The 25,621-nt window shown below is 31.0% G+C and overlaps 1 protein-coding gene across 1 annotated transcript; it reads left to right on the top strand.

Annotated features, from left to right (window-relative positions):
* The first annotated feature begins 7,192 nt into the window (after window positions 1-7,192).
* LOC133294720 (probable 2' cyclic ADP-D-ribose synthase BdTIR) lies at window positions 7,193-7,828 on the top strand. The gene is made up of 2 exons (XM_061493466.1): window positions 7,193-7,641; window positions 7,732-7,828. Exons 1-2 carry the CDS (start codon window positions 7,193-7,195, stop codon window positions 7,826-7,828), a joined length of 546 nt encoding a protein of 181 aa, XP_061349450.1.
* The last annotated feature ends 17,793 nt before the right edge of the window (window positions 7,829-25,621 follow it).

Genomic DNA, 25,621 nt, shown 5'->3' with positions numbered 1-25,621 from the left:
GATTTTATTCAATATTCTAACAACGATGTACGACGTTGATGTATGATTTTCCATTCTCAAATGTTGTAAACTTAGTAGGAATTTACGTGCAGCAATGATATCTTACATTTTGAGCAATGATAGACCCCTTTTCAAAAATTAATAATTTTTTCTCAAAGTTATTTTTAAAAATTAAAATCAACCAACACACATACAAGATGACGTATCTTTGAGTTTCTTATTGTACCGAGAGATACGTTCGACTGTAGAGGTGACAATTTGGGTTGAAGCCCGACAGGTCAACCCGCCAAAACGGGACGGGTTGGGTTACACTTTCCAACCCATCATCCCACCTCAACTCGCCCCACTTAGTTGTGGGTCAAAATGGGTTGGCGGTGACGGATTAGCCCGCGGGTCATTTTTTATTTATTTATTAATAGTAGTATTTTATTTGTCACTAATCTTTTGTGATATAAATTTTTTTTGATCTTAGTACTTACCCTAGATTTATTATAAAATTAATAGGTTACATTTAGGTTTGAGATTGGAAAAAAACTAAAGGAATTGTGAAATGAAAATAAGAAATATTATAAAATGAATAAAATCTAATTTATTTTTAATTTTTATCAATAATTTAAAATCTTATCAATAATTTGCACAATTAATATAATGTAACAGTTTCTTTTGACGGATGGTGTAGGGTGCTAACATCTTTCTTACCCGTAATCGTGGTAATCGACTCCTAAATCCAATTCTATTTTCAAAGACCGGTTTTTCTCGAATAAACCTTGTTGGTGACACCATTATTTTTAACTTTCAATTTCTTTCGTCGTCTCGTCACGATCCGGTTGCGACACTGCTCTAATTAGACAGGTGGAACATTAAGTTTTAAAAGGTGAATAGTTTAAAATTACTTGAAAAATAAAAGAATTAATGTTTCTTATATTGTAGAAGATAATTTTATCTCCTACACATATATAAAAAGTATGTGGGGTCCATGTGAATAGAAAAGAGAAAAAATATGGGCTCCACATACTTTTGTAAATTTATAAGAGATAAAATTATCTTCTATAATATGAGAAACATTAATCCCAAAAATAAATATAAAGCATTATTAATCTTTATAAAAAATTTGTTACCAAGAGCTTGACACAAAGAGAGGAAGAGGTAAATCGAAACTTACTTGGGGAAAGGTAGTAAAACAAAACTCAATGAAGTGAGATATAGATTGGCAGAATTAAAGACATATTGGAGAAAAACTATTAGTATTATAGAGGGTTAGACTCGTTTTTCTTTTTATGTTCTAAATGATCCATTTTTAGTAATTTTTCTCTTCTTCTTCTTTTTTCCGATAAAAAGTCTTTTTCATCTTTATCTCTCTCTTTCTTTTATTACCTTTTAAAAAAAAAAATTTATTTCCTTTTTCCTTTCAATTGTTTTTCTCTTTTTTTTTTATTCTCTTTCTTATCTCTGTATTTTTATTTTCTTATTATTTTACTCTTATATATCTTTATTTTCTTATTATTTTACTCTTATATATCTTTATTTTTATTTTAACTTTTTTCCTTTTTTATTCATTATGTTATACAAAAATGTTTTTAAATTTTTTTTATCTATGTTTTCTCAATTTTTTCCTACTTTTCATTTGAGTTCATCTATCACTTTGGAATAAATCTTTTTGTACTTTTGAAATGGATAGATGAACATTGAAATAAAATGACAAAAGGATACTGAAGAGAAGGTTCTCGCAACTTTGAAAAGATGTTTCATGCATCCTAATTTGGGGCAATTCGTAACCCAATTAATTAAGTAGATCAATTAAGCTTTTGTTTTAGCAAGAAATTTGGATTAGAATCAAAATAGTAATCGTTATATATTTAAAATTATCAATTCATAAATATTTAAATAAAAAAGTTTATTTAAGTGTCAAGGAAAATCATATTATTTAATGGGACATGATATACTCACCATGAAAAAAGTTTACCACCTTTACTACCAACCTAATCACCGTTAATTTTTCGTCATTCTAACAGTTATAATATATTGGATTTATGAAAATTAATATTTAATTAATAAGTGCAATCCAATAATTTTCAATAAATTATAACTGTTAGATTGACAGAAATCAACGGTGATTAGATTGGTTGCAATGGTGGTAAATGTTTTTGGTGCTAAGTATATCCTTCCCCTTATTTAATAATATAAATTTTCACTAATAATTACAGTGACATTATCATATTTTTATTGTTTTAATTTTAAGATTTTTTGGAGGAATTATTAAAAATAAGAAATAAAATAAAAGTAATTAATATGACAGTTTTATAATTATTCATAAAAATATATAAAAGTGGAATTAAAAAAATAAACCAAACAGTACCTTTTTTTTTTTCCTTTCTTTGTTTTGGTTTTTACTAAAATGTTCGTTAGACTGGTTAAATAAACTGAACGCTTCCCCACTTAAAGTTATTGACTTTCAACTGTAAACTGATATAATCTTGACGAGCTTAAGACTTGAACACTTTCAACTTTCAAAATTAATTATTGACTGACATGATTTTCCTCTACTCGTGCTTCGTTATCATATAAGTCTTTATGGCTTCAAACGATGAGGAATTCACATTGGAAAATACAAGAGTAGAGAGTTTTTCTTTTTATTAAATTTATTATTAAAAAGAGCAATTATTATTATTATTATTATTATTATTTTCGGGATGATGATTTAAATGGTAGTGTGCGACAATATGAAGGTTTCTTGGCAAGTGAGAATGAGTCCTTGGTTTGTAAACTGAAAAGATTGGGATATGATCTGTTTACACTAAGTACAACCAATCGTACACTGCATGATTAAAGTATAACTGGTCCTACTTAGTGTAGTTTGTAAACAAAAAAATTTATAACTATATCCTGCCCCGAAAAGATTTACTTAAGACTTGAAACTAATTTCTAGACAATGGTACCTTAATTTTGATGAGGCACCTATAACTTTATTGGGACAATAAGCTCTTTGACATGACAGATATTGGTAAAACTTCCTTTATGTTGGAAATTGAAATTCATAGAGATAGATCACGTGCGTTTAAGTTATCTCAAAAAGTTTATATTGACATTATTTTTTGAAAGTAGATCTTCTTATGTGAAAAAAAGATCATGTGATCTTATTTTTTAGATATTTAATATGTAAATCGAATCATAGACCCGAGGATGTCTCATAGAAGGTCATATATCAATAAAGATGAAATCACCATGATTCAATGTGGCTTGATTTTAACTGGATAGTGTCATATCCAGAGCTTTGAATCAAGTGTTTTATTAAAATATGGCCACCATTACAAAATCAATCCTTAGCCCAAGAGTTATTTTTAAATAAATGTTTTTAATTAAAAGTATACAAACAATGATGCCCAAATGAAAGATTCAAGAACATGTTGGAATTATTTAATAATTCTTGTGACTACAATCAATTATGTTTTTTCTTATTTTGATAAAAACACGTTATAACTTGGTTGCAATGTATAGGTCACTTAATTTTAGTGATCTTTTATTAATTTGGTTTGGGTATTTATAATATTAATTAGTGTGAGTAAAAATATATACCAATGATGATAAGGGACTTGGGATAATATAATCGGTTAGTCTCATGTGGATTCATAGAATGCATGTACAATTGCTCTAGAGCTTTCTCCATCCAAAATTGTGAACGGGAAAATGTAAATTATATAGGAAACCCTAATATTTCGTTCGAATTTAAAATCATGTCTGCAAAAAATAGGCTAAAATTAGTATTTTAATTTCATATAATCTCATAATATATTTTTGCTGAAAAAATTAACACCACATCATGGAGAATAGGCGGTAAAATGGGTCAAACCCATTGGGTTGACAAATTTAACCCGCCATGGGTCAAAACGAATTCAACCCACTGCAGGACAAACTAACCAGTAGGTTTTTTTTTAAATGAAATAAAATTAATCAATTTACTTTTTATATCTCTTTAATCTTCATTTGATATCCTTTACATTTATGGGGAGTATAATTTTTGAAACCATTTCACATTTTTAATATGTTGGCATGACAGGAATAAGACGGGTAGAGTTATTTTGAGGTGGGATGTAGATCGGACGAGACAAACTATCAAAATTTTGTCACCTCTATGTAAAAGAAACTAATAACAAGATTAAAGTCTTAATTTTGGGATCCGTTCTGAATCAAACTAGTCGCAAAGCAATTAACCGATTGAAAAATCTCAAAAATAAAATAAAATAACAAGATTAAAAATGAAAAAAGTATCAATCCAATTTGTTACCTAAAGAGGAACAAGGTCGAATTGAGCCACTTTTGCCTTTTGGAAAATAAAAGCACTAAATTTGATGCATAGACAAAGAACGCAGTACTCACCCCGAACCATTAATTTCTGCTATGTACTGTTAACCGAGTCAAAGGCCCACGTTTATTGAATATAAGTCAGGATTCATACTTCTTTTTTTGGAATCAAATGAGAGAAAAGTATTTTCATTCTTTTCTCCCTAAACGTTTTATGCTCTTTAATTCCTGCTTTCCGTTCTTGGATTGCACACTTTGGAATTTTCTTTTTAATCGAAAGCATGATTGATGCCTAATTGGATTTTTATATTACTTTATCAGCTATATTTAACTGTGAGAATGATTATATTTACAAATTTTTATGAATTATACTATATATTTTGAAAAATACAAACACTTAAGTATATATTCACCAAAATACATAATTTAATTTAAAAAAATTTTATAAATAAAAAATTTATAAATATAATTCTACTTTGTAATTATACAAAATTAGTTAGATCAATCTAGATCGCCGCGTTTACAAAGACTCAGTGTATTCTAGTCAGAACACAAGCTAATTCAGTCACGCTCATGATGCATGAGTAAGTTGTCACTCTCATGAGAACAGTAGTATTAGGCTTTTCATTGTACAAAAGCATGCATAGTTTATTGAAACATTTGCATATTTGTCATTTATTGCACCAATGATCCCATTCCCTTTCTCAGAATCGATTTCTAGAATTCTCTAACTTTTACAGTTTTCATACATATGAAGCCTCACCTTAAAAGCTAATCAATTGATTGTTTATGGTTAAATCATAAAGCTGACAAGATGGCTCAAGTACTAAACAAGTTTGAATTCAGTAATTTAAAAATCCCTGCAATGTCAGGATTAGAACCAGAGCTTCAATACCAAAACAAGAAGTAGTCTTGTAAAAGATGTGTGGATATATACCTTATAGGACCCAAATAAAAAAACACAAAAATAAAGATTTTTTTGATTGTGTTCTTTTAAAAAATATATATTTTATAGAGTAGTTAATGAAATTGGTGTTTCCAATTTTTTTATTTTATTTTGAAAGTTAAAAGTTAAAATACAAAACAAAAACAACTGAAATATATTCTATAAATTTGATTCTAAAAACTAAAAAATAGATATAATTATTAGAATTACTTTTACAAAATAGGCACTATCAAACAATTTTTTTTATTCTAAAAATTAAAAAATTGTTTTTGGAAACAGAATTCAAATACACCCTACATTTTTTATGTTTCATTTCATACAGTTATATATGTATCAATATTAGATAATTAGCAATGATTACTTTTTAAAGTCAGGCTGTGAAATAAATTGTTCCCCCTCCCCAAATTTCGGCAACTACATATGAACATGATGTTTTCCTTTCTTCCTTCCTTTCTTTTTTTAATCCTAATTGATCCAACTCATGATTAACACAAGCATGCATGTATAGTTTCAGATATAGTAGTTGCAGCTACTGGAAAAATTTATAATTATACGGTCATAAATACAACGGATCAATAGGAGTGCACCACATCAATTGATATTTTTCTGATTGGGAAAAAAAAAGTAATTTTAATATTTTACACCGTGCATTTTTGGGATTGTATAGTGTAAAATCTCTCGTCGCATCCAATGATTTTATTCCCTGTCGTCGTACTGAAAATGCTCTACATATAAAGTTCAAGTTATGTTTTTTCTTTTTGGAGTTAACACAACCCTAATTAATTTTTTAAGGCAAGTTGGCTCTTCTAGGTATCCCACAAGCTTTGATCTATTCAGCTGATTATGAGACAAATTTGGAGTGCAGGATGAATTAGGGGTGAAAATATTTAAGCTTCTCCTAAAGATGTGAAATGTGAGGATCGAATCGAGACTCTTTCCTTTTCACTTACTCAGCTCCCTTGCTACCAATTTAGCTATCACCATTTGTTAGTGCAAGTTATGTTTAACACTATAAAACGGTATCCGCAAGTAACTTGTTATAGTTAAAAATTATCATATGCAAAACAAAATAAAAATTGTTATTTCATTTTGTATTGTGTTCAATCCCATAACTAACCCCGACTCCCAAATACTTGACCAGACTGTTCAACCGCCGCGCACATTATTCCTTTCTAAGCTTAGAATTGTCAATTTCAAAGAAATCAAATAAGGCACTCTGCTCCACCTGGCTATTTTGAGCCTGGCGATAGTTAAGACCTCTTCTAAATTGATGACAATTATTCATAACAAATCCAAATGGAAAACTTTCTCTAAGATAATTCTAATTCTTCGATATTCCAGAATATCAAAAAAAGTAAGCAAAGGCTGAAAAACAATAGATGGTAACAGTTTAATTAGTTTTACATATGAGCATTGCAAAGTTTATTGGGGCCAATAGGAAGCAACCCTCTAAATTTCCCACAAAAGTTTAAGGCAAAATCATTAGGAATATGACCATGTCAGCGGATCAGTGTTACAGATCCCGGGCCCACATCAAATAAAGTTTTTAACGTATAGGCGTGTTTGAAGGACAAGCACAGTTCCAAACATATTCGACTCGTAGTCAAAAATTTCAAACACTTTTACTCTTTTTCGTTCAAATACCTAGTATTTTCTTGGGTCTAAATATTAACATGGACTACCCCATTGAAATTCAAAACCCCAAGTTTAAAAAATTGGTCTTTAGACTTTTATCAAACCCTTCACCAAAAATTTCGCTATATATGCACAACACAAACACCAATATTTGTCCCTCGCCTCATGCTCTAGCAACCAACAATAAAATTCCTCCAAAAAAAAAAACAATAAACACAAAGAGACAAAATATAAAGAACAGTTAGGAAATAACAGAAGAACCAAAACTTTTCGTTACAAAGTACCAAACAAAGGTAACTTGTTGAAGGAGCCATGCAGCGTTTATCAGCCACCTTGTGCCGCAAAATCGCTCGTCCGGCATGCGACGTCTTCATAAACCACCGCGGGATAGACACAAAGAGGAACATCGCGGGGTTACTCTACGATCGATTGACAAAGAAGGGAGTGATGTCGTTTTTGGACAGCATGAACATGAAACCAGGTGATAGGTTGTTTGATCATATAGACAAAGCCATTCTTGGGAGCAAGGTTGGCGTTGCTGTCTTTTCTCCACGTTATTGTGATTCTTATTTCTGTCTCCATGAACTCGCTCTTTTCATGGAGTCAAAGAAGAGGGTTGTTCCCATCTTCTACGATGTGAAGCCTTCACAGCTTATGGTTAAAGACAATGGAACTTGCTCTGCTAAAGAGCTTCAAAGGTTTAGCTTAGCACTTGAGGAAGCTAAATACACTGTGGGATTAACCTTCGATCCTTTGAATGGGTACATATTACACATTTCTCTCTTTTCTCTTTGATTAATGCAACAGTGTGTTAAATTTTGATTTTGATTTTGATTTTTATGGGTTTTTAGGGACTGGTCGGAGCTTCTAAGAGATGCTTCGGATGCAGTGATCATGAACTTGATGGAGGTAGAGGAAGAGCGTAAGCGCATGAAGAGGATACAGTGAATGCTTATCACTGTTCTTTAGAAGAACCTAATATCTTTTTTTCGTATATGCGATCAAATGAGACCATATACTTTCTCTAACGTCACTCAATTCTTTGGCCTAAATTAATTAGCTTAACTAAATGGTTTAGATTCCAACCAATTTGCATTACCCTGGATTTTTTTTATAGTGTTGAATTTTTTGACCATATGCAGTGTTTGATTAGTTTAGGTTTCAACTCATTTTTGTTTTAATTTCTCAGTGCAATTCGCTAGAACCCATTTTTTGTTGTATCATCTTTATCCAATCCCTTAATTCGGGATTATGGAATATTTGTAACAATTTCAAGCTTCAATTCAATAAATTGTAGTTTGTTTACACTCTCCAACATACATATTGTGTCTGTTTAATTTACTGACTTCACTGATGAATTTTACAATATACAATCACACTGAAGATTATTTATTCATTACGCATTAATTAGCCTCAAAGGTGCATATTTAATATAAACGATATTGAAATTGTATAATATATATTGTTAGATTAAGAACATTCTATAAATTAATGTTAGCCCTGAACATATAAAAATATAAACAAAAAAAAAAGTTCAGTTTAAGCACATTATGCAAGATCGATCTCAATTGTTAATTTGATATGTCACATGGTTTCTTATTAAAGAGCAAATTTTATAGTTCTGAAATTTGTTTCTATTTGAAAAAGTTATTGACTAGCTAGTTTAATGAAATTCATCACATAAGTTCTACACATAATTGATTTTAAGTAATTTATATAGCTATTCTATTTTACAAGTAAAGATTTGTGCACAAAGTGATTAGAAAAACCTGTCTTCAATTTACTCTTATATTTTGAATTAGAATATGTTAGAGTGACTTACTCTTTCACTTTATTCTCCTCTAAAGAAATATATATTAGAATTGTTGGGTGTGTTTTATTAATGCTTGATGGTTAAACATGCATCACATTTATTGATGCATGACTCAATGTCTGAACAATCACCTCAATGAATACTACCTATCTCATCAATAATGAAGTTTCTAGAAGAAGGTGGAGGTTTCACCTCACCTACTTTAAGATATGAGAAGCTTTTTAAAAGGTAAAAGATCTATGAAGAGAAGTTTGAGTATAAGACATCTTTAGAGAAAAATATTATAACCATTATTGTTGGTGAATTATGAATATACTTCTAGTGTGACTATGTAATTAGTTCGAGTGGTGTAATCCTATTATTTCATAATGGAAGATTTTGTTGGCCTAGGTCCCATAATTTTTACTCCTCTGTATTAAGGGAGGTTTTCCATCTTAAAATTGTTGTGTTTCTTTTTCCATCTCTCATTTATGCATTTTCTGTCTTTTACAATTTGACCGACCTGATGAATTCAGGCCAACATCCAAAGTGCCGATGTGGTGCTTTATCGACCTCTGAACTGCTTCCGCGCTGACTTAAGAGAACCCTCCCAACAAGAATATAATTATTAATATTTTTTAATATATTAATTTTAACTTATATATTAATTTAAAAATACTCATATAATACACAAGACTTTACTAGTTATTATACCTATATCAAAGTGGAGTCAATAAACATGAGAATCGTACAATACTGAAAGTTCACCAAATTTTCCGGAGAAGGTTCCTGTGTTTGTATATATATACAGGATTTGTAGGATCTAATACTGTCCCCGCACAGCAAAGAAGTATTGCCTCTATGCTAGTAACAATGCCACGAAGTTTACCGTGTAAATTCTGGGATATTTCTTAATTAAAGATCATTTAAAAAAGCAACGTTGTTTTCTAAAGGTAGCAAAAGACACGCAAATGAGCAAATTAGGCTGATTCGCTTCTCAACAGTAAAGAAATATATCAACAACCATATCTTGCTCAGGTGATATCGATTGGTTAGCATTAACGTTAAATTGAATTTATTATTGAATAAGCACAATGAATTTGTTTAATTTGTCACTTGAGTTTTGGTCAGAACGTTGGTATAAAAGGAAATTTACATAGAAATCATAGATTCTGGTTGTAATAAATTTGTTATTCGCGCAAATTTAATAATAATTTTATGCAAGTCCTTTATGCTCCAAGCACACTGTCGTTCTCAACAGATTTGTTTATTCAATATGCTTGTGAAAATATGAACACAAAACACATATAAAAACTGTAACTTTCAAGTGCATATAGCATTTAATAAAGAACATTGAAAAGTTGAGAGAAATTTAGAATGACGTTATATCCTGCAAACTTCATTTTGAAAGTTAAGCTTAACTTCAAACAATGGGTAAACGAAAAAAAAAAGGAGAGGAGGGGGGAACTGAACTACTTGCCTATTGGAATAACTATAGCCTAACCATTTGAAATTTCTTTAGTCCTATAGTTTTTGGTACATCTTCCACTTATAATATGATACATATTTTATTTTTCATCAAATCATTTTTTCACCTGATTTTAAAATTATTTTTTATTAATAATTTGATAAAAATAAGACATATATCATATTATGAATTAAAAATACACCGAAAATTTGGTACATCCTATTCTCTTAGATACACACACCCGGAGAGAGAGAGAGACGTCTAAATCCATGATATCGATGTGGATGGTTTGAGATTTATTGGAATCATTCTGTTCAAGAAAGTGATGGGGGGTCACTAAAATATTATACACAAGTACACAACAATGCTATTTAAAGATGATTTTTCTTAAATTATTCTAACACAACTTTTATTTTAGATAACCAAAAAAAAAAAAACCCTTTCAATACATTTTTCTTTGTTTTATCCCAAATAAATAAGTATAAAGAGGTAGGATCATTTGACACTAGTGTTAAATTTAAAATTTGACACCTCATCTGAGAGACATTAGATCAAAAAAGATCACCGACTCTGATTTGTAAGCATGTGACACCTTTGATATTTTTTGATCTAACGACTTCCAAATGAAGTGTCAAATTTCAAATTTGACACAAGTGTTAAAAAATTATGCCTCAAGTATAAAATAAGTGCAAAAAGTTAATGGGCTTGCAATTTCTCATGTTGCATGAGAAATTCAAGTTTTCTTACAGAGAGAGAAAGAGGTGAGACCCACCTTAAAGAAAAAAAGAAAAGAAAAGTGATTGACACAAATATCGAAGTGAGAGTGACAAAAGAGAAGACTTCTCATGCAACATGAGAAGTCTTTTTCCCAAAGTTAATATGCAAAATCAATTTTACTTCCGTTGATGCACTATTCAGTTGTGTACCTTGTTTGGGAGAAACAAAAATCTGGAGACAGGTACGTAGTCCAAATTGTTTAGACAGATTGTTTATGCAGAGCCCAATTTGAGTCTCTTAATTATACCAAGACTTTTTAGCTTAGTAATGAGATAAAAATGTTCAACTAATTTAAAAATGCTTTTCAGTTGATCGAATGCATTGCGATAAAACTTTAAAAAAAAAAAAAGAAAGGTTGTAAATGCTCCTGCAGAGCTGGAGCTTCCGACAGCACATACCGAATATTTAAGGTCCTTGTTAATTAATCGTTAAGAAGCATTTTTGTAATATATGGTTAAGGAACACTCGATCCTCTCGTTTTAAAAAAAATTAATATGCTCATGAAATCATAACTATATAAAGATAAATTAAGGGTTTGTTTTTTCTGCATTTAATGTAAAAAAATTATTTGCAGTAAGCCTAATACAACGTCATTTTGAGACGAAAATCATGGTGTTTTTGTAATTTTAATTTATTTCAGGATTATTATAGTCTTTATAATTATAATTTTCTAATCTTTCAATCCCAAAACAACATCATTTTGGAAGTAAATGCAGATAACTTATCTGCATTAATTGCATAAATATTTTTCTCATAAATTAATAGTGATAAAGAAAAAGAGAGAAAAATATATTAAAATAGGTAGTTACAAAATCATCACCGTTGATTCACCCTTGTATGATTGTGATTTTCTCACATATTCATGTTATGCTTTTTTTAACATAAGCGGATCTATTTCCAGAAACACTTATAATATTATTTGTTAAATGTTTAAATTATTCAAAAAACAAGCTACTAAATATTTTTTGAGTTTCCAATATATAAATATTTTACTCTCTATTTTTTTAATATTTTTAACGAATGTCTTATCAACTATAAAGCACCAACACTTCAAAAACCTTGACGTGTCGTGTCCGACACTCTCCGACACTTCAACACGCGTTATAGAAATTCAAAAAAAGGTTCAAAGTTTGCGTTGCGTTGAGTTTTTAGTTCCAACTATTAGATTCGTTGGATTACGATTATTATTTTATTGAGTTTAATATAAGTATTTGAGATATCTTATGTTTCTTTGCAAAATTGATGAATGTTATAAGTTTAGTTTCATTTTTTTTGTTAAATTACTGAATATTAAATATAATATACACTACATAAATTTAAAATATTATTTAATATCAAAACGTGTTTTAACGTGTCGAAATCTAACATTTTTTAGAATTAACGTGTCGGAATGTCGTGTCGTATCGTGTCACGTGTCAGTATCGGTGTTACATAGCTTATCAACACCCTAGCAAATATCTATACATAAATATTAATATATCGAGTAGGATAATTTAATATCGATATCAAATTTTAAAATTTGATACCAAATTCTAACCGTTGATTTCTGCTAATCATAGTTATAATTTATTGAGAATCAAACTTATTTATTATTTATTAATTTTCAATAAATAATAACTGTTAATTTGTAAAAATTAATTATTAAAATTTGATATCAAATTTTAAAGTTTGAAACTAGTATCAAATCATCGTATCTCTAAAATATCAAATCATGTATGCTGCTCTAATACTAAAACCACTTTCACAACAAACAGGAATTTGATAGACTGATTATGTATACTTTTACAATGCACGTGAATGAAATCAATGAATGTAAGTATTACGCGGAAACAAATTAAACAAAATAGTATGTTTTGGGGGTTGACCCTCTTAGTTTTTCCATGTAAAAGAAAGTTTTGTCTTACTGTGTAATTCACGTTGTTCCTGAACCGACCAGCAAAACAGTAATCACATAATATAAGTTAGGATTATTTTACATCAGTATGAGTTATATATTTTTAATCATATGTATTAGCCGGTAATTTATATTAGTTATACGATCTATTAGATAGTATAATTCTTCTTCAAAGGTGAATGATGGGGGGACATGGTGGATGCCACATGCTGTTTATTAGTCTTGATTTGAATTCAATTTTTTATTTAATTACTGTTCTGAATACTAGTAGGAAGTGCTGAACGTTCATAGGCTATAGTAGCTAGACAACAATTTACATTTCCTAAGTATCATTTAATGTTCAGTTTGATTATCAAGTACTTGAATCAACAATATACTTCCATTAGCAATAAAAAGAAAGGAGAATGTTATATTATACCACTAAACTTATTTGCTAGTGTGAGTGATTCCACCATTAAAATCAAGCGTGTGGACTGGTCGTGTTGTGTGACTTCCAGATTATAGTAGCATTGAGTTCACACTGTTCATTCCCTTAATTGAATGGGAGACAATCCAATTCTTTGAATTCGCAGTTTTCTCTTTGGCCTGCGTCACAAGATTTTATCATTATAAAATATAGAAAAACTAAAACATTTAATGAGGATTATACAACAATAATAAAGAGGTTCCAAAAGGCTAAAGGAGAACTTATTCTATACATTATCAACTTATAAGTAAATGTTAATTGAGTTTACGGTCAAACGAATTTTAATAGCTCTTTTTATAGTAAGAATCTTAATATTTAAATAACAGTATCATTTTGATATATTTCATGATGATCGATGTGTTCATTTTTTTTTGTGTTACATAAAATAAATTATCTTATGTAACATGAGATATATTATTTTTTTAAAAAATTGATTTTAGGTAATTATTATTAATATTAAATTTTTTTAATATTTTAATTATATATTATCTTTAATACATAATTATAAATTGTTAAATGAACATAAATTACATGAATAAACTTTTAATTAACCCTTAATTAAATCGGCGTGAACACCCCTGGCCCGCAATAATCATTTTGTTTTCCACTTTACTGTTTGTCCATGTAATAAAGTATATATGGAAAAGTTGAACACCTGAATACTGAGCATTGAATGATTAAAGAGTTTATAAGCCTAGTTTTAGACGATTCCGCGCAAAAGCACGCGGTACTTTATTTAGTTTATTTTATATTTTTGTCATAATGCTTCTTTTTCAATATATGTTTTTTTCTATAGACAATATCTATATCAAATATAGATACTTTCAACCAATGTTATAAAAATTGGACCGACTAGGTCGATCTAGAAACTGGTCTCGATCCGATTTTTATATTGTACCGGCCATATTACAGAACCGGTGCGACCCGGCCGGTTTTCTTAAAAATCGGTGACCCGGTCGGTTCAATCGATGACCCGGTCCGGTCTATTAAAAAAAAATTAATTAATTTTCATAAATTAATGTCTTCTTTTTTTTACTCTCAAACACAAAGGATTTGTTTTCTTTTGAAATATTTGAGTGATTTGTAGCTTATTAACTTACATAGATTATGTACCTATAACATTAATATTATCTTGATTATGCAATATGCAGGAATTTTGATTTGATTTATAGTTAGATATGTCGTTTACTGAATTTGAAACATTAGTATCACAAATATTATACGTTTGATTGATCGTTTGTTGGACAATGATGTATAATTTATTATTTTCATATTAAAATATTTGAAATTGGTATATTTTTTAAAGTATTTAATTATATTTATAGTTTTTTTATAATAAATTGTAGATTTACATATATTTACCGGATCATGCGGTTGAACCAGTGATCCACTGGTTGAACCAGTGATCTAGTAACTCAGTATCTCGACCAGATCAATAATAGGGCTGAGTTTAATAACGTTACTTCCAACGGACTAAGAATTTAACTAGGTCTAATCCTAAACAGTAAAGATTTAGATGTGATAAAAAAAGGTGAGATTTTGAATGTTTCCCAAGACCACTGTATATATCATAGTGAAAGGGTAAAACGGTGGTGTCTCTCTATAAATTGGTATGAGATTAAGGTCACACCTCTGTTCTTAGCAATGGAGACATTTTTCCATGCTCCTGAAAAATATTAGAGCATGGATGCTCAGTGAAGGATTACCTTGATATTCAAAATAAATTGATCAACGGCTGTGAATAAATATATATACGTTACCTATATAAGTAACAGGTTTCAGCCATGCAACAAACATGAATTGCATCGTTTGTCCTCTTCATAATGTGAATTATGTTTGAAATTTGCCATACGATCCTTTAATGTGAAATCTGCCTTAAATGTCTAACTTGTAGAATGCCGGTGAGAATTTCTGGTGGCAGGTACTATGAGCCCCACTTCTTAGCATATTACAACTTTCGTTAGTGTTGGTGTCAAAATTCTACAGTAATTGAGTTGCTTGAATTTGTTAGATTATTTTGTTTTCAGGATTCCAAAGCTAGAATCAAACTCAATAATATTGGCCTTTGAATTCGAAGTCTCTTATGAGAAATGTGAATAACGCCATAGGTGTTAATAATTAAGTATATGGCAGGCACTGAACTTCTCGTTCCATTGAGCAATGAGTTTAGATTAACATCCCCTTTACCGCAACTTTTTGTGGTCCACATTGCCATATTGACCTTAAATCTTTGAGGTGATTCTCATTCTATAATTTATGCATTGTTGATTATACAAATCAAGTCTAGCAGAACAGATCTGTTCTGAGATTATGCACCAGATGACTTCTTAAGCGTGTTTTACTCATTAGGTTCCGTATCAAAGAATTAGTCTTATTGAGAGTAAAGACCAGGGCGATAGCGGCTCTGCCAAGAGAAACACATGAGAAGGGGAATGGGTTTTAAAATATATTGTAATTTCTTGTGCCTCTCTTTAATTCTTAAATTCCACGAAGCAAGTATAACAGTGTGCAACATAACCAAAAAATTGAACTGAATTGTGAATAGAACTGAATTATATTTAAAGAAAATTGATTTTTAAAAATCAGTTCATGAACTGAACTGATTTGTTAACTGACATAATTTTCAAAACCAATTTAAGAACCGAATTGGTTTTTTTTTTCCTCTTATTTTTTATTTGGGTTTTATAAGAGTTATGTTGTAAGAAAAGTAATTATGTAATGTTATAGAGATTCGTTTTGCGGGCCGTAGTTTTTTTTTCTTTTTTCTTCAAAAAGTGTGGGACTCACAAAATGTTGTGTGTGTAGGAAACTTTATTATGTCATGTTAAATGACAAATGCAAACCCTTTTTTATTTATCTTTTTTACTCTCTATTTTTTTTGTTCCTTTTTTTATCTTTATTTGTATTACTTTATTGCTTTAGTTTTTTATTCTTTTCTTTTCTTTTTTTCTCTCTCTTACTTTTACTCTATTTTATTTTATTTTTAATTGTTTATTGGTTTTCTTTTCAAATTTGTGGTATTACTTTTTTTTTTAATTTTTTCCTCAATATTTTAATATTTTTCATTTGAGTTCAAAACTGATTAAAAAACTAATTATATGGGTATGCAAAAGAACAACAAAAAACACTACACTTAAAAATTTTAATTTTTTAAAAATCAGTTCTTGAACTAAAAATCAATTCATGAACCAAACCAGTTTTTTTTCTCTTCTTTCAATTATTTTTTTTCCCTCTCTATTTCTCTTCTCTTATTTATTTATTTGTTGTCTTCTTTTTTTCTTTATTTATTTAGTTTTTTTATCTTCTTCATTTTCTTTTTTCTATTATGCGTTTTTATTACTTATTTATTTTTATTTTTTATTTGTAATTATTTTTTTGATTTCAGTATCACTTGTATATATATTTTTAATTTTTTATCTTTTTCTTCCTTCAATCTTTTAAAAACCAATTCTGAATTGATTTAAAACCAGTTCAGAACTGAATTGAACTGGTTCGTAACCAGTTCAAAACTGAATTTAACTAATAAGTCAATTCAATTTTCAAAACTGAATTATTTTTTCTAATTCAGTTCGGTTCAGCTAAGAAAATTGAACTAAAATGAACCATGCACACCCCTACACAAGCATAAAACTGGTCCACAGATACAAAACTAGTCCTCATTTCAGCAGCATAACAATTATCCAAATTTGTCCCAAAATTTTTCTCTAGATTCGAACCCATGTTCTTTTCAGAGTTCCTTTTTCTTACCTAACTCATACTGTCACTTGAGTCAACTTTCAAGTTCTAAATAAACAAATAAAGTTTTCTAATTATAAACATAATGTACAAGTCAATAATCAAGTCGTTATTATGTTGTTTCTTTATTCTTATTCTTTCTAATTTTTTTAAAAAAGATACTCTTCCTTTTGGATGTCGCAAGCTACTTGCATATTAAGGATGTTCCTAAATTAGGTTTGGTCGATTTCGAGAAATTAATCCATCGGTCCAACTTAATCATTTTTCTTATGGTACTATACCATCAGTCTTGGAGAATATACACCACATTTCCACGCCAATTTTCACGTTGGATAACTTCATGCATCAATCACGTGAACAACAATGGATATGTACCAGCTCAGCTGCATATAGTTGAGGCTTAATTTTCTATTATGACTTAGTTATTTTTCTATTGCTCAATTATATGATTAGTTAGGCCATATTCTTGATCTTATGTGTCCTATAAATGTAATTTTGCTTCTTTGTTTCAGTTGATGAATTCATTCACAATATATTAGTAAATTCATTCACCGATGACAAGGTCATAAGTTCGATCCTTATTGCCCCCCACTTTCTAGTGTAATTAAATAAGTAGAAGGTAAACAAAGGGCTATTACGCGAGGAATGTGTTAGAGAATAATAAAAATCATTAAAAAGGCCTTCATCCAACCGCTTAAGCTTTTGGTTTGAATTAGTTCTTTACATAGTATCAGATATTTAAATTGGAGTTTTGGTATCGTAGGAGAGAGAAGAGTGAGTTTTGTACTTTCATTGGTTTTTTTCTTTTGTTTTTCAATGTCTGATCAAGATCCCACATTGGAGCAACCTACCATGGCGGCACAAACTACACTTCTTGATTTCTATAACAATCCTTCTAATCCATTCTTTACGCATCCGAACGAATCACCATCGACGGTGCTAGTTTCTCCGTTACTCAATGGTACTAATTAGCATATGTGGGCTAGAGCAATGACAGTTGCACTCATCTCCAAGAATAAATTTGGATTCATTGACGACAACATATTTCCGCCATTTGAGACCGATCCAACATATTTTGCTTGGCAAAGATGCAATAACATAGTCAATGCATGAATTCATAGATCCATTTCACAATCAATTGTGAAATCCATTATATAGATAGAGAATGCTAGAGATGTGTTGCTTGATATTCACAATAGATTTTCTTGCTTAGACGTGTTTCAAATCTCTGATCTCCAACAGAAGATATATCATTTGAAGCAGTGAGATAAAAGTGTTATAGAATACTTTACTGAATTAAAGACATTGTTTGATGAACTTGATAATTTGAAGCCATTACTAGTGTGTAGTTGCATCGTTCATTGTTCAAGTGAAGGATATGTTAAAATGAAGAAGCATCGAGAGTGAGAACACATTATACGATTTTTAAAAGGCTTAAATGAACAGTAATCACAAGTTCGGTCTTAAATCCTGCTTATCAAACCTCTACCAGATGCTACTCAAGCTTTTTCAAAGGTAGTGCAGTAGGAAAGACAATTCCAAGGTGAAAATTATCTTGCAAATCCAAGCAATGCACAGATATTTCTCGCCTTCCATTAGTCTAATTCCTTTAGAAGAAATCATGGTGGACGAGGATTTAGAGGACGAGGTATAGCTCCTTTGAATAACTGCAATGGTGGACACAATTAATCAAATAAAATATGCAATCACTGTGGCAGATCAAACCACACGATTGACACTTGCTTCATATACATGGATTTTCACCAGTGTCTAAGCCAAGAAATGCAGCAATGCACACAACTAGTAATGTGATACAAGAATTTCAAGATAACTGAAGTGAACAAGTTGAAAAGAATGAAAGTTCCTCGGTAGTATCCTTTTCTAATTATCAATATCAACACCTCCTAAGTTTACTAGAGAAGAATAATATAGCTTCACCAGTTGTGCATGTAACAAATTTCACTCAAGTTTCAAATTTCAATACATAACTAATGCAGCAGCAACCAGGTAACATAGATATACAATGGATATTTGACACAGATGCTATAGACCATATGACATATATAAGATCTCATTTATCACACATACAGAAAATCCAACCAATTTTGATTAATCTACCTAATGGTACAAGTGTTATTGCATAATACTCAGGCATCATTCATCTCTCACCTAGCTTAACATTTCTCAATGTTCTTTACTTCCAAATTTTAAAGTCAATCTCATTTCAGTTACCAAGGTTTTAAACATTGTACCTTGCACCTTACTATTTCATGGTTCATGCTTACTCAAGCGAAGATTGGTATTGCTGAGCAAAAATATGGGCTATTTGTGATCATTGGTTAGGCTGCTCAAGAGGCATTCACAACAAATAAAATGGGTAGTTGTAGTGTAACAAACATTTGTAATACAAATAAAGATGACTCAATTCTATGGCACCGAAGGCTTGGCCATGTACCAGCTGATGTAATGAAGCATGTCATCTAGATTTCCTTTCATTCCATCTACTTGTATAAATCCATGTGATATTTTCTATTTAGCAAAGCAAAGGCATCTGGAATTTCATTCTTCTGAGAAAAAGTCCTCTAAATTTTTTCAACTTAATCATGTTGATATTTGGGGGCCTTATGCCACTACATCCATTGAGGGCCATCGTTACTTTCTCACGACAGTTGATGATCTCTCAATTTACTTGGATTATATTAATGAAAGCTAAGTCAGAGACTCTCGCACACTTGCAGAATTTTGTTGCTCACGTTGAAAATTAGTTTAAAACTTCCATCAATATCATTCGCAGTGACAATGGTGTTGAATTCCTCATGACAATATTCTACTCATAAAAAGGAATAATCCATTAACGTAGTTGTGTGTAGTGCCCACAACAAAACGTGAAGATGGAACGCAAACATCAACATGTGTTGAATGTAGCTCATGCCCTTATATTCTAGTCCAAACTACCTATACAGGTTTGGAATTATGCTATTATCCAAGCAGTTCATTTAATCAACTAAACCTACACATCTCTCTTAGACCAAAAAATACCTTATGAGCTTTTATACAATGAAGCCCTCATCCTTGAAACATTTGAGAGTGTTTGGCTGCTTATTCCTCAACTCTTCACGCCCCTAGAACCAATTTTCTTGAAGAGCCTGTAAAGCTGTTTACCTTGGTTAAATGATTCACGGCCAGCTTCAAATGCTCAAATACAGTCTCCCTGTCGTTCAAATCGGTTCGAGTGCCTCCAAAATACCTTAATCAATATCATTGTAGCCCATCCAATGCTCAACGTGTCAATCTTTGTGAAGGTACGTCCTCTATTAAAGCCCCTAAATATCCATTGTCTAGTATATTATCTTACAAAAAGTGTTCACCTATGTACTCTCATTTTTGCTTCAACATTTGCTCTAACGTTAAACCAAGTTCTTATCCACAAGCTGCTAAGTCTTATCAATGGTCCAAAGCTACAGAGCCTGAACTTCAAGCCTTGGAACAAAATCAAATCTGGCGTCTAGTTTAAGCAACCCATTGGCTGCAAATGGGTATACAAAAATAAAGTATCTCTGATGACTCCATTAAGCGAAGCAAGGCACGCCTCGTAGTGAAAAGGTTCACTCAAATGGAGGGAATTAACTTCTTCGACACCTTCAGCCCTGTAGTAAAGCTATCATCCATTCGAATTTTGCTAACTGTGTGTTAAGCACGTGGCTTCCATACTCAAGAGGGGTGAATTGAGTATTACAAACTTTTCGCAAAAATTCCTTTCTAGTTTCTAAATTATTATTTGAAGAAAACATTGATATATGAAAAACTAATCAATACATTTAAATAACCTATAACATATAATATATCACAATTATAGAACCTATGCTAGCACATACAAGATATCAAAGAAGCAATTAAAGTGCTAAAAATAAAGAGTTTAAAGTTTAGAAAATTATAAATAGTATATATCCTGGTTCGGTCACAATCATTAGTGACCTACGTTCAGACTGAAGTTGCTCGATCAAGTCTTTCACTATGTATCAAGCTTCACTAATGCTTGACAAACCACTACAATCTCCCAAGACTTCGGACTCTTGGACTGATAAATTCTTTGAAGTAAGATTTTGTTTAGCAATTTTAATTATCTTATATAATATTCATTTTTTTTAAGCTTTAATATTTTTTATCTTCAATTATCATATTTTTTTCACTTCTCAAATATGATAGGAATTAAGATTGCACAATCAACACCTTGCAATAAATGCTGAAAAGTCTGCACTTGATATTTATTTAGAGGAGCCTATATTGGTTATTGGCAATTGGAATAGTTTAGATAAATTGCAATAGTGGAAGGATAATAGTTGTCGTTTTCCGGATCTATCATTAATGGCTCGTGACTTGTTAAGCATTCCTATTACCACTGTGGCATCTGAATCTGCTTTTAGCATTGGATCACGTGTGCTTAGCAAATATAGAAATAGATAGTTGTCAAAGAATGTTGAAGCTTTGGTATATACCCGCAATTAGTTGGCTGGTTTTGTTGCCAATAGTAATTTATTTATTTTCAATGAAATTAAAATTTCATTTTAATTTGTCATTGTAACCTAAATTGATTATTTACATTTTTTGGTTTGTGTTTTGTAGATGATGATGATAATGATTATGATGGTATTTCCCATGTATTGGGTTGCTCTTCTTCACGGGGATATAATGGTCATGAAACTTGATTTGATTTAGCATTATGTCTTGTTGGACTTGAAATATTTTGTTTGGAAACTTTTAATGAAGTATTGGACCTTTGGAGATGTATTATTTGTGGTTCAGACTTTGATGCAGATGTTTGATATTTGGTGGGTTTGGTATGTTAATGTGTTCTTACCTTGCATGAATATTGTATTGTTTAAGCTGCCTATGGTACTTGCATTGAATGAATACATTTGCTCAAAACCTGTTGCTGCTTTGTCCATTTGTACGACAGCAAACCAATCAAAAAGTTTGTCTCACCCCAATTAAAAAGTGTGATCCTTGCAATCCAACCTTTACGGTAATCTGTATATTCATGCAATTAATGCTCATAGTAACAGTTGTCACTAAAAGGCATAGGGTTTGGGCACTGGTAGATGTTTCATGCTAGCCCAAGTAACAACCATTTCAATTCTATTCTCAAAAGGAACAAGAAGTGCTTCTGATGGAAGCTACAGGTTCTATGTGAGCATCCACATGCACATGTGTTACAAGAAATAATTGATTCATTGTAATAGGCTGAAAATGAGCTAACCCGCAAGCTATTTTTCGAGCCAACTCGTGATTCATTTTTCGAGCCAACCAACGAGCCATTATTTCAAGCCAATTCAAGAGCCATATTTTCGAGCCAACCTTAACCGGACTCGGGTCAAGTTGAGTTGGATTTTTTGGCTCATTTTTTTCGAACCAATCCTAACCCGGATCTTTTTTTCTGGTTGCAAGCGGGTCGAGCCGGGTTGGCCCATTTTATTAGCCCTACTAAATACAAGTTTAAATAAATTCATCAAAAATATTTTCAAATTCTAAACATAATTTCAAATTAATTCTCGAATTGATAGTAATGTGGCCAGATTTAATAGATTCTTTTCATGTATAAATGTAGTTAATATATAAAAATTTCTTACATAAAATATATATAGATTTATTTTAATTTGAATTAGATCAATTTTTAAATTTAGATGCGAAATCTTATTCAACCTAAAGCTTTTTTTTTATTTTGGGAAAATATTTTTATTTTTTCCACCCTCATATATAAAAGTAAATAAATCTCCATATAAAAGAAGATGAAGAAAAAATTGATGAAATCATCTGATATGAATTTGCGAGAAAATATTTTCGGATATAAAAATAGTATTATTATTCCCTTTTATTTTTTATTTCTTTTTTGAATTCATTCGATTTTTTGTTTTTTTACACTTGACTTTTTCAATTTTAGTTGGGTCGGTTTGATTCGATCTATTTTCATTGGACTGGTTTGATTGATATTCAAATATCAATACAGATCTTTATATATTTATATATATTCATATGTTGCCTATAGGGTAATTGTTTTAAGAGTGCGTTTGATACATGTATATTTTTTGAATTTCCGGGAAGTTGGTATTGGAACTCTATTTACCCACGTTTGCCGTTTGGTAGAAAGTTTTTGAAAATTTTCCCGGGATTCTAATTTGTGAACAAATTATATAGCAAAATGACATCCAAGAATATCACTAGGAGGGTGATATTTTTGGAATCCCGGGTGTTGGGAAAATTTGATATTCCCGATAATATTTAATAATCAAACAAACCTAGAATCAGTAAACTTGAGCAAATATTCTCAGTAAGATTTTTGCCTACCAAACAGTTTTTTGGTCACATTTCTGGGAAAAATTGTTTTTCTCCTCTACCAAACGTGTAACACCCCGTAGTACTCCAGTTGTTAACATCATGATCTTATAGCGTACACAGCGGAAGATTTTATTAAATAATTAAAGAGACTTCATGTAAAAATACGAATAAACTTTTTCCAAAATATTTTCTGAAAATATTTCTAAAAATGTTCACATGAGATATTACGAAAGCGTAAAACTAAAACATACATCTACTAATTAATCCATTAGCCAGTATTAGTGGCCAGTGACTAACCGGATATGACAACAAGTGTCATTCCTGCCAGAGTCTCACATACAGCATAACGTCTGTTTAACAGATAACTGAGAGATAAGAATCTCACACACAATCACACTTGATAAACATAGTTAAATAACATACAGCTTGCAAGTCCTACACGGACTGCAATTCCCTCAATGGGTCAGTACATACATAATGGCTCCGTGCCCAAATTAATAAATCCATACATCATGTCTTTGTGTACTTATCACATGCATCTAACTTATAATACATATATCCGTAATCCAAAAGCTCAAATAATAATAATCCTGAGCATTATTACATACTTCAACGGAGTCTCAAAATAAGCTAACTAGGCGTGTCAAAACACTACACATGCCACTTAATCAAATAAAAACGTAAAATGAATAGCAACATCAATCCAGTAATCCGTAGCTGGGCCTTTTCCCTTAGAATACTCACAGCTACCGTGGGTACCTGAAATGATGTCCCCAAAAAGGGGTGAGATAACAACATCTCAATAAGCTCAAGATTCTTAGAGGATCCTCTAATCCCCTGAGCCCACTTCTTGCATGACAAGTCAGATATAAAGAATATATAACAAACATACAGCATAAACATAGCATCATAGATCATTCTCTGGTTAACTATTCATGGGTTCTCCCCAAGAATAGCTAACTGACATGTCCCACATGCCTAGTGTGACTTCCAGAGTCAAGCCATAGATAGTCAACACAAACTGTAGTATAAAATAACTCCCAAGGTCAAGCCATAGGCAACCTGCATACATATTCACTAACCAGGAACCTCATCCATACATCATCAGTGCATCCTCATAATATCAATAATCATATAATATCTATATGAATGAGAATGAATGCACATATACCACATATCACATACTTTCATACAATTCAACCATAATACCCACCATCATGGTGGGGCCACAAGATAGAGGAGCAACCAAAATCAGGAGCTTAGCACAAGCCCACACTCCAATATAATACGTATGCTCCAAATCAATCCTCAAGTTCAAGGTTCTCTAGGCACACCTAGAGTAGGAACCATTCACATCATTAATTACATATTTATTAATCAAGTCATATCCAAGACTTAATCATTTAATGATTTCACTTTCCATACTCATATGCCAGTAATATGTCTATTACAAGTCAAGACCATTTATTCCATATTTACATATTTTCAGTGCATTATGAAGCGTTCACTTGTTACCCAATCAACCATATAGGTTAAACACCTTACATAAACTTAGAATCACACTCTAAGACCACTAAGGTAACTTAGATTAAGATATTTTTCACTTAACTTACAACTAATCAAGATATTTATCATCAATATATTTAATTCATAACCTTGAACATTAATTATAATAAGTTACTAAGGGGTTTCCATAAGCCCACTTAGCCTAAATCTTATTTTTGCGATTATCCTATGACTGTACATGCTTCTGTTTTCTAGTCACTATGCGCAACCCACTTGTTATAACATTCTCATCTTTTAGTATGTAAATCTAAACTCAATTACCTTTCCAACAAGGTATCACATGCCTCATTTGGAGTTCTCTAGCTCCGGTTATCACTGTTTGAAGTTGGACACGCAAAACTGCCTGCCAACTCCAAACAGAGTCCCAAACATCCCTCACCATTTCTAGGATTCTAAAAAATATACTAAACCGATTGCTCTCACATTTTTATAAAGAAAACTAGACACCTTCAACTTTAATTTGATGTATCATGAGCCTAATTTGAGTAAGAACTGAGGGAGAAACAATTCATGAAAAATGTAAACACGTACAACCCTTGCACATGGCTTCCATGGGCAGTCTACACTCAATTGGACCTACAGAACGCTATACATATTCAAATGGTACCCAATTTGGATACAACGTAGCTAACATCTCAAGATTCAAAATGATATATGAAATATCCCTATTGGACCTCTGTGGAGGGAGATATGGTCTCCCAAAGTTAGCC

This window comes from Gastrolobium bilobum, unplaced genomic scaffold, assembly GCF_033153095.1.
Source record: "Gastrolobium bilobum isolate Gb01-03AN ecotype WA unplaced genomic scaffold, APGP_CSIRO_Gbil_v1 utg3268, whole genome shotgun sequence".
Taxonomy (NCBI): Eukaryota; Viridiplantae; Streptophyta; class Magnoliopsida; order Fabales; family Fabaceae; genus Gastrolobium; species Gastrolobium bilobum.
Note: the sequence above shows the minus strand (reverse complement) of the source record. Positions and strands in the feature narration are given on the sequence as shown.

Bases quoted from the DNA above. Each gene is read 5' to 3' on its own strand.
- LOC133294720 (XM_061493466.1), top strand. From the start codon at position 7,193: ATGCAGCGTTTATCAGCCACCTTGTGCCGCAAAATCGCTCGTCCGGCA. The intron at 7,642-7,731 runs GTACATATTACA...ATGGGTTTTTAG, and splicing joins ACCTTCGATCCTTTGAATGG to GGACTGGTCGGAGCTTCTAA.